We start from the raw sequence: 16786 nt of genomic DNA on the forward strand, positions 1-16786 counted from the left end.
CAGTTTTTTTGCTGTTTTGTGCCATGCTTGATATTTTTACTAAAATAGGAGAGGACTTAGTTCTGCAGCCCAACATTTTTTATTCTATTTATGGCAAAAATTCACACACCATATTACGGGGAAAGATAGGACATGTGCATATTGCCGGCCTGTGGGGGACGTATATATGGCACACATATATTCGTCCCCCAACGGTCGTACTACGGTCGTGTGAACGTGGTCTAAAGCAGATTTTATGGTGCATGAGGGATGCACATGCATGGGCGTAACTAGGAAAGGTATGGTTATCCCATAGCAAATGATGGTTCAGCCTCCACAGGTACATTTACAGCTTGACATTGGGTGGTTACCTGCATCTCCATAATGCATTGAAGAATACCTACAATGTTATCTACATTCTTCTAGATCAGGGGTAGGGAACCTATGGCTCGGAAGCCACATGTGGCTCTTCTGATGGCTGCATCTTGCTCTCAAATCATTGATTAATAGCTATGTGCAGTGTGTACATCTAAGACACACACAGCGATGACCACTGGATGCAGGCAAGGATGTTACTGTTGATGTCTATGTCATAGAGTAGAGCAGCATCCACTCCTCTCTATGACCCAGGCGCCATTGCCTAAGAAATGATGGCAGTGACGCATGGGTCATAGAGAACAGCGCGGGAGTGTTGAGAAGCCGCTGAAGGGATAGCAGGTAGGTGAGTATTCCCTTTTATTTTGCTGAGACTACCTATCTACTGGGGGTATGTGCTGAAGCTACCTATCTACCTTAGGCATGTGCTGTGGCTACCTATTTACTGGGTGTATGTGCTGTGGCTACCTATCTACTGGGGGGCATGTGCTGTGGCTACCTATTTACTGGGGACATGTGATGGTGCTACCTATCTACTGGGGGGCATGTACCATGATTACCATTATACTGGGGAACATGTTCTGTGGCTACATATCTATTTGGGGGCATGTGCTGGGGCTAGCTGTCTATTTGGGTGCATGTTCTGAGGCTACCTATCTACTGGGGGGGGGGCATGTACTGGGGCTACCTATTTACTGGGGGTCATGTGATGAGGCTACCTATCTACTGGGGGCATGTACTGGGGATTCCTATCTATTGGGGCTATGTGTGGTTGCTACCTAGTTACAGGGGGCCATGTGATGTGGCTACCTATCTACTGGGGGTACCTACTGGGGCTAGCTATCTACTCACTGCATGTTCTGTGGCTACCTATTTACTGGGGCCATGTATTGGGGCTACCTATCTACTGGGGGATGTGTGCCATGGCTACCTATCTACTGGAAGACATGTGCATATTGTATAGCTCTCACATTATTGCATTTTAAAATATATGGTGTTCATGGCTCTTTCAGCAAAAAAGGTTGCTGACCCCTGTTCTAGATTGTTATACTAGAAGTAGATGACTATGGAGGAAGATCTACATGTAGTAATAGTGTATTTCCTATTAGCTGACTAGTTTGGGCTGCTGGGCACTATGGCACCTTGGGCCCTATAGCAGCTACTGCTAGTTACACCCATGTGTACATGATTTATTATTAAGCAGAGTGTTTTCATAAATGAGGCACCTCTTATTCAAGGACATAGGAGGACACGACGGTCTTGATAAATTCCTCCAACTGTTTTCACCAAAGTTAAAGAGTGTTTAAATGGTAAGCGCCTTGTATGACTGCAGTCTGTGACCCAAATGTGGACACATGAAGGTAGATCATTAGTAATTCCGTATTGCACATTACAGTTTCACCTCACCAAGGTTACCTACCCTTACTCTAAACTTCTCCTTTGAGCTTGCTCCATATTCTAGTACTATATGTCCAGTCACTATTATTTCTAATGTCACCGCTCTCCGTGACACCATTACATAAACATTTCACTCATTATTTTAAGGCTGTCTGCGCTCAGCCTCAAATCTTAAGACTTTCAAAAAAGAAAGTTACAGGGGAAAAAAAGTCTGAATTTCTTGCTTTGTTCCTTAATGATAACGGAAAACATAGAATATAGATCAATAGATAAATGTACCCGGATTGCAGTGTATAGCAATAGTGTGAATGTAAGAAGTACAGAAACAATGAAGGTGAGAAAAATGGAACAAGATTTCGGGAAGAAAAAGGGGAATAGAAAGGACTGACACGGATAACAAAATCCAAGCAAGGAAAATAAATGCAGGATGAAGACTGGCGAGCGTAGAATAATGGTGAGAAAAATGATGAAGGGACTAAAAATATAGAGAGCAGGAGATGAGTGAATGTTTTTGTGAGTTGGGAGGCGAGCAGATGAAAGCCAAAATGCACAGAACGAGGGAACAAGGTAATTAGCTCTCTGCGGAGTTGTGGGTTTTCATCAGGGTCCAATCAATCTCGAGGTTCATAGGTTAAACGACAGAAGCCAAGTACAATGGGCAATCAGCGTGCGGAGCAGCTGGCCTAATACCTGGAATAGCTCCACCTCTGCCACCTCTCGAGACAACCTGTCAGACACACATACACACACACGCTCAGCACATCATGATCAAAAGATGTTTCTAGATTAAATATGGCTCGTTAATCGTTCAACTCAACGGCCACCACTTAGAATATTAGTGTATCATATAGAGACTATGCCAGTGCATATTGTAGAGCTATGTATCATCAGTAGCTTGGTAGGTTGTTTATTATTTTCTCTTTTTTTATACCATTGCTGTTGCTTTTCTGTCATTCTGTAGCATGGGCTTCACTGATTTATACTCCCGTAGGCAGTATGGAAAATTGCTGAAAATAGATTTTCTGAGAAACTTTCAAATCCAATAGGAAGATCCTGGCGCTGGCAAATTCTTTATAAGGTGTTTATTTTTTATTTATTTATTTTCTTGATATCCTGCTTTCTGTGACCTAGTTCTTGTCAGCGCTGAAGTGCGGAGATACAGATGATAGGACCCTGGCACTGGGTGATGGAAATATTATGCTGAGTTCTGTTGAATGTTAATAGTCAATGTTTAATCTATTTTATTCGGAGGCAGAGCTGGTGATTTACAGCACATCCCAGTTTGCTTCCAGAACTGAAAAACTTAAATTGCTACAGATGTAGTGGAGACAATTTTGATATTGCAATAAGGTTATTATTTCTATTAAAAATAATTTTGTCCTATGGGAATCAAAACAAGTGCACAATGATTCATGTGAAGGACTCCTGTATCGATGATTCCATGAGGCACCATGGTCTCACAAAAATAACAAGTTATCCTTTTCCACCCAAAATGCAAAACAGATTTATGGTTTATTTTTAAAAGTCAGTATTGTCCTATTACTAGGGTTTGTGGTTCTTTGGAATTGTATCCATATTGTCAACCAAAATTATTATACCGACCACACAGATATAACACTGCCCTGTTTTAGCTAACACTTCTTGGTTACCGTGTCTGGTTAGTGGGTTTATCAAGTCATATTAACTACTGCTATATCTGTTCAATGACAGAAGTCCATGTCAAAAGAAAAAAAGTTTTGTACATGTTAGCCAGTTGAAGAAATTCCTGTTGCTTTTAAAAGGTCAAATAAAGTCACCTTCTTGAGATTGTGATGCCTTTTATTGTCCTTTTGTTGTTTACATTTTTTTGCATTCTCTGTTTATTGTGTATAAGATCTATGTCTCTTCAGAAATCCTGTTATACCGTTTCGGTTAGCCATTAAAAGGTATCACACTCTCAAGAAGGTTACTTTATTTGACCTATCAAAAGCAATAGAAGTCTATGTAGGACAAACTTTCAGAATATTTTCCCTGAAAGAAAGATATTTCATAAACCAAAGTCTAAACTCTGAACTAAGGCTTCCAAACCACCAGCCAAAAGTTAATTCCAATTAGATATTTCTTTCCCATTAAGATTAATTTAACATGTATGGGAACTTTTAGGTGGAGAATAGGTAATCACTTTCTATAGGTCAAGGTGCCGCCAAACTCACTTATAACCAATGTTAAGTGGCCAATCCAAATATGACATAATCTAATCCTACCAATGTCCATAGCAGCTGGTTGTTTGTTTAACGGCTTGGTGGCAACACTAATTAAAGGCAATGGCCCTGATTTACTAAAACCCTGCACCGGTATTCTGTTGGACTATGCACTTTCTTTAATGTGCAAACTGCTTGCACATGTATTTAAGAAGTGTCCACGTCACTTTGTGTTGTGTAGTGGCTGCCCTATACCCGATGAAACACAAAATTCTGCACTGAAAGGGGAGTTACAGTGCTCAATCAGATCATGCGTCACATTTAACATACAAAGTCTGATAGAATGTTGGTACACGCCCAATGTTAAAGGTGCACCAAAAAAAATAAAGGTGCACTTTGTCGGAGCAATGCAGGTAGTTCCAGATTCAAGCAGAACGTGCGCCAGAAATCCTGAATCTGGAGCCCTTTACACGCTACACAGGCAAGCTGTGTTAGTAAATGTGCCACAATGTTTTCTTTATAACCAAACAATCACAGGACCATGACACTATGGGGCTCATCTACTAAGGGTCGCTCCTCACTTTCGTGTGACTTTGCACCATTACTTACCAGGTGTCTGCACTGGGATTTTGACGCACGTTCTCGTTTTTGGTGCAGCTGTGCTGGCTTCCATGCAGCACAAATTGGGGGGCTAAGTCCAACTGATTTTGACTGAGCACGGGATTTAACTTTCAAATTGTGTCGCAAGCCCATGCATTTACATGCACCACTTAAAAGATGGTGAACTTTGTCGGACCTGAGTGGGGAAGTGACACATGCAGGATATCGGGCACACAATCTTAGTGAATCTCCGCAGGGTGCATTATCATCAGTCAATGCACTTTCAGTGCACTTCATGGACAGGGTAAGTTAATGGAGCCTCTATGTTTTTATACTATTGAATATGCAATGGACAACTTTTATTTATTGTTTTTAAATGTCACATTTCCGTACAGTCATGTGTCACAGTTCTTTATATATAAATATAAAGGCTCGACTATAGTGTGCAACCCCTACAGAGGCCGCAGTCTGATTGTGACATCACCACTGACCCTCTGTTTACATGCTGTGATGGGCCAGACTGTACCAGAGCACTAGAAAAATATGTTTTTTCCTGTTTTAACAGTTCCCTGGGTCACTATTAAAATAAAAAGAGATCCTGGACAACCCCTTTAAGAAACACTGAAATTGTTTATTTCTAATATTGCTTTACTGCTAAGTGAAATTTTTTGGCTTCTGTTACATACAACAGCAATAATAATAATAATAATATATTTCTTATAAATCAATAATTCTTGCTCTTTGTGCACACATGATAGAATTGTAAAAAAAAAAAACATATTTCATCATGGATCTATTTCTGGATTTTTGTAAGTTGAATTAAAATAAATCAAAATAAATGGTCTATTGTAGGGAGCACTTTCCCAAAATAGTACAGTATATGTTTGGATCAAGCAAATGGACAGAAAGGGCAAATAATAAATTCAACATATACATATATCATTTTTATTGATTCCCAATGATCTGCTCATGTCCTTCTAACACAATGTATATTCTTATATTACTATCCGAAATTACAGTCGTTAATAATTGTGAATTTCATAAAATTGACATTGATCACATTTTCCTACGACAAGCTCGTCCTGCTCTCTTTTGTCTTGCCCTTGTTTCCAGGATTGCTTCCTTTCAGCAATACATCATAGATTTCATTTTCAGCCTCCATAGTAATTGGGATAGTGGAGTCTGCACAGTGTGGTGCCTAGCTTAGCATCCTCAATCCACACTGTATTTATGAGCCCCGTGTTGACATAACAAGTATCCAGGAAACTTTACCCCTTACATAGGTACATGTGATTATTTTTCCTTTATAGTATCCAATTATTTTATAACTATGTTTCTATGTAAGATTTGGTTACCGTTATGACCGTGCGGTTAAAGGTTGCTTTCTCAATTACACAAACGATTAAGTGCTGAAATTATAAAGAGCACTTATAGCGATTTTAGATTATAGAATGCATCAATACATGCCAACAATACATGTTGAAAATATGTAAAATATAGATTACAAACCCAGTAGAATAGGTTGAAGCTGTGGGACCCGTGATCAGACCCCATAAAACAATGTATTGCTCATAGCAATAGTATTTTCATATGGGAAAGACACCTAATGGGGCCCCTGAGGCTTCTAGGCCTGGATGCGAATACACCCGCAAGTTGCGACCCCAAACAAACTCTTGGAACTCTATTTTTATAAAATATACAACTAATAAATATTAACAATATAGAGAAGTACAACAATAAATATCAATACAAATGTTTTCTAGGTGTCGCATTAATAAATGCTATAAGAAATTAGTTTCCCCTAAACCCAAAACCCCAATTTACTTCTCTTGCTCCCCCTACATCCATTGCAGCCCACTCATTTATCTCTCGACCCATCTCAACCAAACCTTTTTGATTGAGTTACTTATATAGCTCCATAGCTTTCAGCCATCATTAGCGTTTCCATCCTTTTTTCCCAGTCCGCAGCCATGGGGGCAGTGCATCTTTCTATTTAAACAATACATTTATTTGTGCTATCATCAGCCCTTTCATCATATATAGAACAATTAGTGGGTGTCCTCTCACCTCATAATACCCAGCAAACAACTCTCCTCAGCTAATGGGGTAGTAACCTGAAAAATCTCCTGTAACTTTTGTACTACATTCACCCAGTACCTATGGACACCTCCATAACATTATCCAAGCCCGCCATTATAGCTTCTTTGTAGTCCAACTTTTGATTTTTTTATCCTCAGGGACTCCATACAATTTAGCAGCAAAGCCCATTTTGTTTTCCTAGTGACTTAAAAGTCTAAAAATCAGGGGAAAATCCTCAGCACTCACAAGGTCCTCAGCCCACAGCTGGAACTCTAATGATGGCCATATGATATGTCATCTAGATGCATTTTTCAGAAAAGATTTTATTGGCAAAAATAAGAAATAGAGGTCATTCATATATTTGGAAGTTTTGTTCATTTTCAGGTAAAATGCTCTTCAAGCTTGAGATGATAGGTCTCAACACTCCTAGTCGATTGGAGAGAATAAAGTCTCCAAATAAACCATTAGTGTGCCAAAATTTATTATGTTTGACAGAATACAAATGGAGAGAAGGAGTGTGGTTTATAAGAAGCACTCATGTGTAGGGAATGGGAATGGAGTAGATTGTACACAACCCTACGCTCGAAAATAGGGTCAGAATCAAGAATTCATTTTGCACCAATTCTTATCTCAGTCCAAGTATAGTTAAAGACTTTTCTCATCGATTTAGAATCTGTGACTGTGAACAGAGTAGCTCGACTCCTAATAATACACTGCCAGAGTTTGCATTAGGAAAAAACCACTGCCTCCCCTTCACGAGAGCTGGTCATGTCACACAACTCTCGGGAAGGGGTCGGGGTACCCATGAATGTGATATACTCTAGACTCTCTAGAGGCATGCATAATTAGTAGTCGTGCAGAGCGCCACTCCCACGGACTAGGGACATAGCTCTGCATAAAGAAAGGTAAACTTTGATCTAACTTATGTATTTTTGGGGAAAAGAACTGTTTGGCAATGTGTACACTATTCTCTATGGGGACATGGAGGAGCCAGAGAAAGGGCTTCTGATGACAGGTTATCTATCGTCCTACTATCTATTAGATGTACTGTATGTTTTAGACTCTTCGCATGTTCAATTCATTGAAAATCATTTCATCTTCTTAAAATAAAGATTTAAATAGATGTATGTATCATATTTTAACCATAGGTCTACATATTCTGCCACTTTAACAAAATCCAGATGTGCTGCATAACCTCTTAAGGAGACAACAAGAGCCAAATCCCATTGCCAGGTGCTGCATAGCTGGATATAATCTGGTTTATATTTCATCTGTAAGGAAGGAAATATCTACATTGCATCTACTGTGACTTAGCATGAAAGCTAAAGCAAATATATGTTGTAGGGATAATTACATGACGATGACACTGGCCATGTGGTCTGTTCCGAGACCAGCAATGCTAACATAATGGTAGTTGCTGATCTGCCAGGATTGTCTCTGATTTCCCAATAGTTCCTCTACCAGCCACGTGACGCTCACCCCTGTCCTTTTAATCTTGAGCTTTGAAATTTTAACACAGAACAACAAGGAGGTGAAAATGTGTTTAAAGTCAGAACATATGGCAAGTCATTAAAAATGTATCAGCGCCTCTCCAGTGGCTGCTTACTCTTCATCGGCCTTTGCTTTGCATAGCATTAGTCAAATAGGTTACCCATTGTCTTTGTCTGATGCAGCGTTAACCTGTACTACATCTAATTGTAATAGGGTTTTTGTTTTAGTGGAACATTATATTATTAATATATATCTAGTGGTTGATGCTCTAAAAGTATTGGGTCAATGGTCTACCATGAGTTAATGAATATCTGCTCATTACAGTGTGATAGCAAAGGAAAACTGTTTACTGTATGTTAAAAGATGCTATATTTTCTATCCTATAATGATAAATGGATATCATACAAAAGCTCCCCCTCTCGCAACATGCCTCTATGAAAGCAGCTCTCTCAGTACAGGCAGTCCCCAGGTTACATACAAGATAGGGTCTGTAGGTTTGTTCTTAAGTTGAATTTGTATGTAAGTCGGAACTGTATATTTTATCATTGTAATCCCAGACAGAACTTTTTTGGTCTCTGTGACAATTGGATTTTAAAAATGTTGGGTTGTCATAAGAATCAATATTAACACTAAAACTTCATTACAGACACATGTGATAACTGTTACAGCTGATCATTGTAGCCTAGGACTAAAGTACAATAAATTACCAATATCCAGAGGTCCGTTTGTAACTAGGGGTCGTATGTAAGTCGAGTGTTCTTAAGTAGGGGACCACCTGTATTTCGGATTATTTGTGCCAGATCTAATGCTGAATTACGCATCGAAGTGTATGGTCTGTAGAGGGCTGAGTTTTCATCTTGCTGCAAAAGCTGGGGGTGTATCACAGGTGGCAATTGGAGTGATAGGCCGCCAAACTTATCAGCTGCAGGGGCAGAGGGTCATGTGACTTCATTCTGTGCTTGTTAGACAAGTCTTCTGCACAGGTTATCTGTATTCTTTTTTGTGCTTTTGCTGTGTTTGTAACCTATAGCTGTACCTTTGATTATTCTATTGCATTACAATTTTGTACCTTTTCACCATCTTGGTTTTGACTCACTTTACCAACCTCTCTATTTGTATGTTTGTCACTTTTGTTTGTCTTACTTGTCTGTGTGGGAACTTAAGATAGGGACCATCGTCCAGTTGTCATCTGGGATTTAGCGTAGGGCCAGCAAGTAGACAGGGATAGAGGTTTTTGGAAGAGCAGGGCTTGTACTTCTTCCTTGTATTGACAATTTGTGTATTAGAAGTATTTGACAAAAAGTAACAGCTTCCTTCAGCCTCTTTGTCTGGCAGCAGACAGGTTTTGGAAGGTATTGGAAGGAAAGATAATCTCTTTAAATGGATAAGCACTAAAGTACTAAGTACTTTTTTATGTTTACATGTTGGTACTTCTCCACAATGTCCAGCTGGACATGATAATGATGATGATTCTAAGTGAGAGGAAGAGTTAGGAAACATTCTTCTGCTACTTGCTAAGTGCAGTATATGGGAGACATCATAGTACCTCTTCTCCACTCACCAGCATTAAGATAACTGAGAATTGGAGATTGAGCCTGCCGTGTATAAACTGCTATAAGTGCAGAACACGTAAGCAGGTCCATACCTTACTTAGCAAATTAGGGCTCTAAACCCAGACACAAACTTCAGTCAATTTAAATGCTGGTGATGGCTTTGCAAGTGGCATTTAAATAGATCAATCTGGTTAAACCAAACTCCGCTTATCACTAGTAAGGACCACACATTGTAACATTACTTTTAAAACGAGATTCACTTTGAGATTGTTGACTGTTATATTTTTATAATAATACACAATTTTACAACACATTTTAGGGTGGTAGCTGCCCTATGCTTGGCCACTTACCTTACATTTCAGTGCATCATACCACTATTCTCTTCTTTTCAATACAATCCTATTGTGGGTTGTTGGTATTCAGTATATGTAAACTTCCAGATACTCTGACATGACCCTTTCCACCCACTGTCAATGCTCCTGTTTTGAATAATGGATGGTATTAGTGGTGTCTGTTCTTCTTCTCCACAAGTTGTTTAACAAGCGCTTTGCTGTGACCTCATTTATGCTGAACGAAATGCTCAATGATTTTTTTTTTTCTTTAATGTTAAGGGAAATGTGCTAATTTTTATGGCTTATTGTGAACAGTTTGTGAACAGTCAATGAACAGTTTTAATAATTTGTTTATGTGGCTTTCCAACTACATGCAAAATCACAACCCAACTTTTTTGTGCATAAAGTGGGGTCATTGATTGTCAGCACTAATCATCGATATTTCAGCATTTCACTTGACTGGTTACACCTGGAGCTATTTGCTTGAAGAGCAGCCGATATGATAATGTAAACTGGCTGTCGTCCCTTTCATTCACTGTGTGATCAAAATCTTGCATGATGCTCCTTAACTTCTTGTCTTTAGGAAGCAGCTATCTGGCTTGGTGCTGACAAGTTGGTTATAACGACTACCTATAACCAAAATTGTATTTATTGAATTCTATCTTGAGACAGTAAAGAGATAATAAATCTTATATGTTCTGTACATTTAACCATACACCAAGGGGTTCAGTCTCCAGATCTAACTATAACTATTATCTAGTGTTTTACAATATTAGTTCAAATTATGTTTTATTTAGTTCAATGAAATATTTTTATACATTGAATAACCAATAGTATTATTCCATTTTGTATTTGCTAGGTGTAAGTGTAACCTACATGCCAACAGTTGTACCTTCACAAACAATCGCCTGGCCTGTGACTGTGAGCACAACACAACTGGACAGGACTGTGAACGGTGTAAGAAGAACTACCAAGGACAAGCATGGAGCCCTGGCTCCTACCTTACCATACCCAAGGGTACTGCCAATATATGTGAGTATACAGTATATTCCCTTACTTAGATATGGCTGGACCATACATCTTTCTAATCCCATTGTTCTTACTAGAGTCAAATGAGAAATGAGTAGAACACTAACATTTTATTTATCTCACAACTCAGTATCATCAAACACAAAACTAAAACCACAAGTTTTGTGATGTTGTCTATGTAACCCTTTTCATAGAGAACATCAAATATACATCCCTTCTTACTTTTTCTCTCAGCTCAGATAATCCTGAGCTTTGTTTCACAAGATGAACAGCACTGTAAAAACAAAAAGGTTGAGAAATATATATATTCAGTGTTTTACTAAGATGTTGCGACATAAGTACAACTAAGTTTCCTGAAAGTAAATCGAAGAAACCTTTCTAAAAGTAAATAAAACAAAATCTGCTGTAGCAAAGAGGATGGCCATACACTCTGGTAAACTTTCCCCTTTTGGTAGTAGACGCCACAGGTCACATGACCCAATGGCATACACATATGTGAACATCACCCTGGTTAGAGGGGCGCTGGAACGCCCCAAGCACACCCCTCCAGCTTGTGACATGGAGGTGGAGTGGCATACAGTAATGGGTTGTATGGAAGTCTTCGGGATATGAGACATCATAGAAGTGAAAATCAACTGTCAGCTGGGGACATGTCCCATGGCTCCTTTGTGTAAAAGTCCCATATGTGGAAAAATTTTCTATAGTAGTTACAATATGGGTGACCCAATTAGGTTTTTGTACTTAGCTCTGTCTGGGTTTTCCACTGGCTTTTGTGGCCTGTTAAGATAAGAGATCACAATGCAGAAAGGTATGTTAACGTTTGCCACATCTGTAGTTATAAAAACTGCTATCAATATTTTTTATGTTTTCTGGGGTGCTTGAAGGTTTTCATTTGACGCCGACTACGTTTTCTACATTTGCCCATATAGCTTCATGGCTGGTTTCTTAATGATTGGACACGTATGCACGATTATGTGAAGTGATTTAGAATTTCCGTTAAGCTATTTTAGTAAAGTTTCAATCATTAAAGCACCTATACTCCAAATTAAGATTTGGTAATAAATAGAGATGAGCGAGCACTAAAATCCTCTAGTGCTCGTTACTCGGGTCGAACTTTTTCTCGATGCTCGAGTGCTCGTATCGAATAATTTTCACTGTTTTCACTGAAAGAACACATTGAAAGAACACAGTGAAGAACACATTGCAGATGTTCCGTACATCTGCTAACTTATCGGAAGACACACGCGCTGAATGGTGTTCTTCACTATAGTATATGAAGAACAATATGTGTGAAGAATACATTGCAGATGTTTCAATACATTTTCAATGTGTTCTAATGGGGCAGATTTAATTACCCGGTCCATTCGCGATCTATTGGCGCGTTTTCTGCGGTGGATTCGGGTCTTCAGGCGATTAACTAAGGCAGTTCCTCGATCCTGCTGGGTGCAGGTAAGTGCGTGACCAGCGACACTTTTTTTTTTTAATGCAGCGGTTTTTCGTTCGGCCGCGCCCCCAATTTCCGCCGTGTGCACACCGGCGCCGATGCGCCACAATCCGGGGCAATTCAGGGAAAATCGGCACAAAACGGAAAAATTTGGGTAACCCGCCGTAAAAACACGATTCGGGCCCTTAGTAAATGACCCCCAATGTTCTTCACATACTATTGTGAAAAACACAGTTCGGCGCGCGTCTTCCGATAACTTAGCAGATGTTCCGAACATCTGCAATGTGTTCTTCACTGTTCTTTCTGTGCTCGGGCTGGGCTGTGATGTGATCCTGCTCCAGCCCACTCTGCTCCAGCCTCCACTTCAGCCCCCGCTCCACTCCTCCATGCCCACTCCGTTTCGCTCTAGCCACCGCTCCGCTCCCCCAAGCCCGCTCCAGCCCCCGCTCCGCTTCTCCATGCCTGCTCCAACCCCTGCTCCGCTCCTCCATGCCCGCTTCAGCCCCCTCTCCACTCCTCCATGCCGGCTCTGTGATGCCCTCTCCGCTCCGTGATGCCCACTCTGTGATGCCCTCTCCGCTCCGTGATGCCCACTCCGTGATGTCCTCTCCCCTCCTCCATGCCCGCTCCGTGATGCCCTCTCCCCTCCTCCATGCCCGCTCCGTGATGCCCGCTCCATGATGCCCACTCTGCTCCTCCATGCCCGCTCCAGCCCCGCTCCGCTCCTCCATGCCCGCTCCAGCCCACACTCTGCTCCTCCATGCCCACTCCGTGATGCCCGCTCCGCTCCTCCATGCCCGCTCCAGCCCTGCTCCGCTCCTCCATGTCCGCTCCAGCCCCTGCTCCGCTCCTCCAGCATCAAGCTCGTATGAGTATACTCACTCATCTCTCTAATAAACTAAAATTCATGCTCAATCCTTTTCAACAATACAATCTAGCATGTAGCATAGTCTTCTAGACTTGCAAAATTGAGCAGGTTGAGGAGATGTGTTTTGTAATCTATTCAGTAAGGACAGCAAACATTTCAAGCCACCTACATTATTTGTAGAGTTGGACTTATTTTAGAAATCCTGAAGACATTTCTGCATGTATTTAGGTGTCTTTCTTGTTTCCAACCAGTTGAAACCACTTGAATGAGTGTAAAGACTCCCCATACTAGACTCAACAACGGTCGTATACCTAAAGTATTAGGATTATGACTAGTATAATACTAGTAATAGAATCTAATAGACTCTAAAGCACTTCCCATTAGGTGATGAGAGGGCAATTATGGTTAATGTACGGGCCACATGGGGACACCCATTCTTCATTGGTTTGTTTCTCCTGGGTCCCTAATCAGTGTACCCAAACAGTCTGGAGGTTAATGCAGACAGTTTTTTTTTACAGAGGAATCAATGAGGTTTTAGATCAATGAGTGGTTTAATGCTTTCTGCTATCATTCTGCTCAATTAATTTTTTTTAATATAGAGCTTAAATGGGGGCCAGCTGACAGAAGAAACAAGAGAAGAACTGATGGTGATATGAACTTAATCTAATAAAGGCAGGAAGTGTGTGTAGCAGTGACCTAGTCTGCCCGTAATCCATTAGCCGAATGATTTATATCTAGATAAAATGGCTTTGAACGTACAGAAGTTACAATCCTAGACCTGGCTAGACCTTTAAAAGAAAAACATGGTGTGGATAGAGTCCTGGGATATTAGTTTGCCTGACTTAAGCTGTCTTAAGTAATTTTTGAGGATCTTCATGAATGCACCTTCAGCACTATGTCTTAGCTTGAAATCTACCCTTTTTGCAAGCCTTCCCTATGTATGAAGTATGGTGTACAGTCATTGAGATGATTCACTCCCAGTTTGCTTTGTAGGAGTGGAACTATAAATCCTGCTCCCACTTGTTTTTTACATTGCCAATCTTCTCATATAGCATTTACATATTATCAAATTAAACCATCTAAAAACATACATCTTGGACTTGCCAATGAAACATTACAGTTTTGATTCATAGGAAAGAAAAGATGTGTTAATGCTTCTTTGACTCATACATTTACATGTAACCCTGAAGTATGATGTTACAGTATCCTACTAGATTCCAAGTGTTATATCATCTTTGACACGTTGCTAGATTGGATGAACATTGGCAAAACCTGACAATTTTGGCAAATGTTTAACATACCTCATAGGATCAATGTAGATATATATGGGGTTCCCAAGAGGAAGGGTTGTCTATGTCAAGCCATCATATCTAGCTCATTTGGGTGAGTGAGTGTGAAGATTGGCTCTTTGCTACCTCTCTTCTTGGCTGGACATATCCAGATATGCAGTGTCGGACTGGCGTCCCTTTGTCCTACCTGTTCAGCTGTCTCTCGGGTCCCACCCTCCATAAACAGAAAAAAGTTGCATTCAATAGCATTGAAATTTGGTTGGCATGTCTTTTGTCGGACTTGGGGGACCAATAGTTTTACTGCCTGGGCCCAGCTGAGGATTATCTGGTACTCTAGTGGGCCAGTGGTGAATAACTGTTACCCGCTATTGGCTGATCATTCATTCAACAACAGCTATTCCTCTAGGTCCACCAATATGCATATATGAGAGGGAAATAAATCTTGTTTTCAGATTTGACAATGAATTTGGGAATAACATGCATTTGTGAATGTAAACTTAAAACTTCTACTCTTAAATGTAACAATTCTACAAAAAAATGAAATATCATGCAAAAAATATTCTAGTAGATGCTATGCTTAGGACAGGATTTGTGATGATTGATATAGCAATTTTGACTATGTGACGCAGCACCCCTAGACCCTTCTCTTTTTTCAACACAAAGACAAGTTTTTCCAATTTTTTAACTATTTTTGAATATCTGTACTCTGTCACCCATCTGCCGTAGACATGTATATGTATGACTAACATAATGTTTCAATTCCATGACTGTGTAACGGTAGATAACATGCCTTTTCTTGTTCTTTCTCACAGGTGTATCCAACACGCCCAGCAGTGAGTACAATCTGAGTGTTTGACGTACAATGATTCTAGTCTTCTCCAAACATCCATCAGAGCCACACAGAGCTTCAGTAAAAGAACAAGTTTGCAATAAAAGACAGGATAATATTTGCTGCATTTACATGTAAAATTGAATCAGAGAGAAGAGTGGAGACGTCTTATGACAGGTCTGACAGGATCCGGCTCGGCCTGTCTGTACCGGGTTTTATTTGCCTGATGTATCCCTCACAGGCAGGGAGCAGAGACAGATGCACACACATAGGTCCTGAGATAGACAGATGATTAAATCAATGGGGAAAGATAGAAGAAGTGAACATACACAAATCACTGATTGCAAAAAGTGATATTGCTGACAATATGTATGAGCTTCATCCCCCCAGACAAGTTCAGGCAATCTATTTTCCTGACCGTCATTGTCAGTGCTTATGTTATATACAGTACTGTGTGTTCTGCATGCACTAATAAACAGGGGGAACCCCATTTGACCCACGGTAGGGGTGTGCCCCAGTAACAGAGGTGTGTCTTGGTGGATGTTTGGTTCTTTGCTGCATATTTTGCATGATGTAGTTGCTTTACATTCCCTCCATACCATCTGATCCCAACTCTTCATGTATTTGTTCACAAACATATTGTAGTATGGGTGACCCCGAGTTACTAAATGTTAGAATTAACATTCTAGACTCTTTCAGGCTACTAGTTCCTTAATAAAGTAAATCCTTGTGTCACTAGATACATTTCTTTAAAATTAGTACACTAGATACTCATAAACACTGCATGGGCTCCGTAACTGAACCCATAGAGTACAGTAAATGGTTAATATGCACTATGTTAAAAATCCATTTTCTGGGGAAAATGTTGGAGACCACAACATAAGTTTGCATGTGCTGAATGTCATTCCATCACCATGGAATGATGTATAATTGAGAGCGAGGGGGCTTACTATGTCCACATAAGGTGAACAAGTGTTTAGCTTTTTTCATACACTGTCTCTATGGGTCTTTCATAGACTACACAAACAATTATGTCATCATCTCTGTCATCCAATCACTGAGCCTCTAAAAATGCTCAATCTGCTTTTCACTATCATTATATATATGCTGAATTCCATCTTGCTAGCAAGAAAACAATAAAACTGGTCATATTACATATAAGCTCGATTCTGAGGGGAACGGGGATCATCGAGTCACATCAATATCTCCAGGTCTCTATTTATAGTAGACAGAGACTGCAGAGAGGAAAATTGGTAGAAAATGAAGATTACAACTCACGACTGTCTGGATTTCTAAAATATTGGATTTACTTTAAAGAAATGTGTTGTATAGCAATACAA

The 16786-nt window shown here is 40.1% G+C and overlaps 1 protein-coding gene across 7 annotated transcripts in view; it reads left to right on the forward strand.

Moving 5' to 3' along the window:
• The window catches only part of NTNG1 (netrin G1), a 165695-nt gene that overhangs the window by 89357 nt on the left and 59552 nt on the right, over positions 1–16786 (forward strand). For all 7 annotated transcript variants that reach the window (XM_072128613.1, XM_072128614.1, XM_072128615.1 and 4 more), the window contains exons 4-5: positions 10847–11019; positions 15430–15450. In XM_072128613.1, coding sequence (XP_071984714.1) covers positions 10847–11019; positions 15430–15450 — 194 coding nt within the window. The remainder of the gene's footprint in view (positions 1–10846; positions 11020–15429; positions 15451–16786) is intronic.

The sequence above is a fragment of the Engystomops pustulosus genome, chromosome 10 (assembly GCF_040894005.1).
Source record: "Engystomops pustulosus chromosome 10, aEngPut4.maternal, whole genome shotgun sequence".
NCBI classification, from domain to species: domain Eukaryota; kingdom Metazoa; phylum Chordata; class Amphibia; order Anura; family Leptodactylidae; genus Engystomops; species Engystomops pustulosus.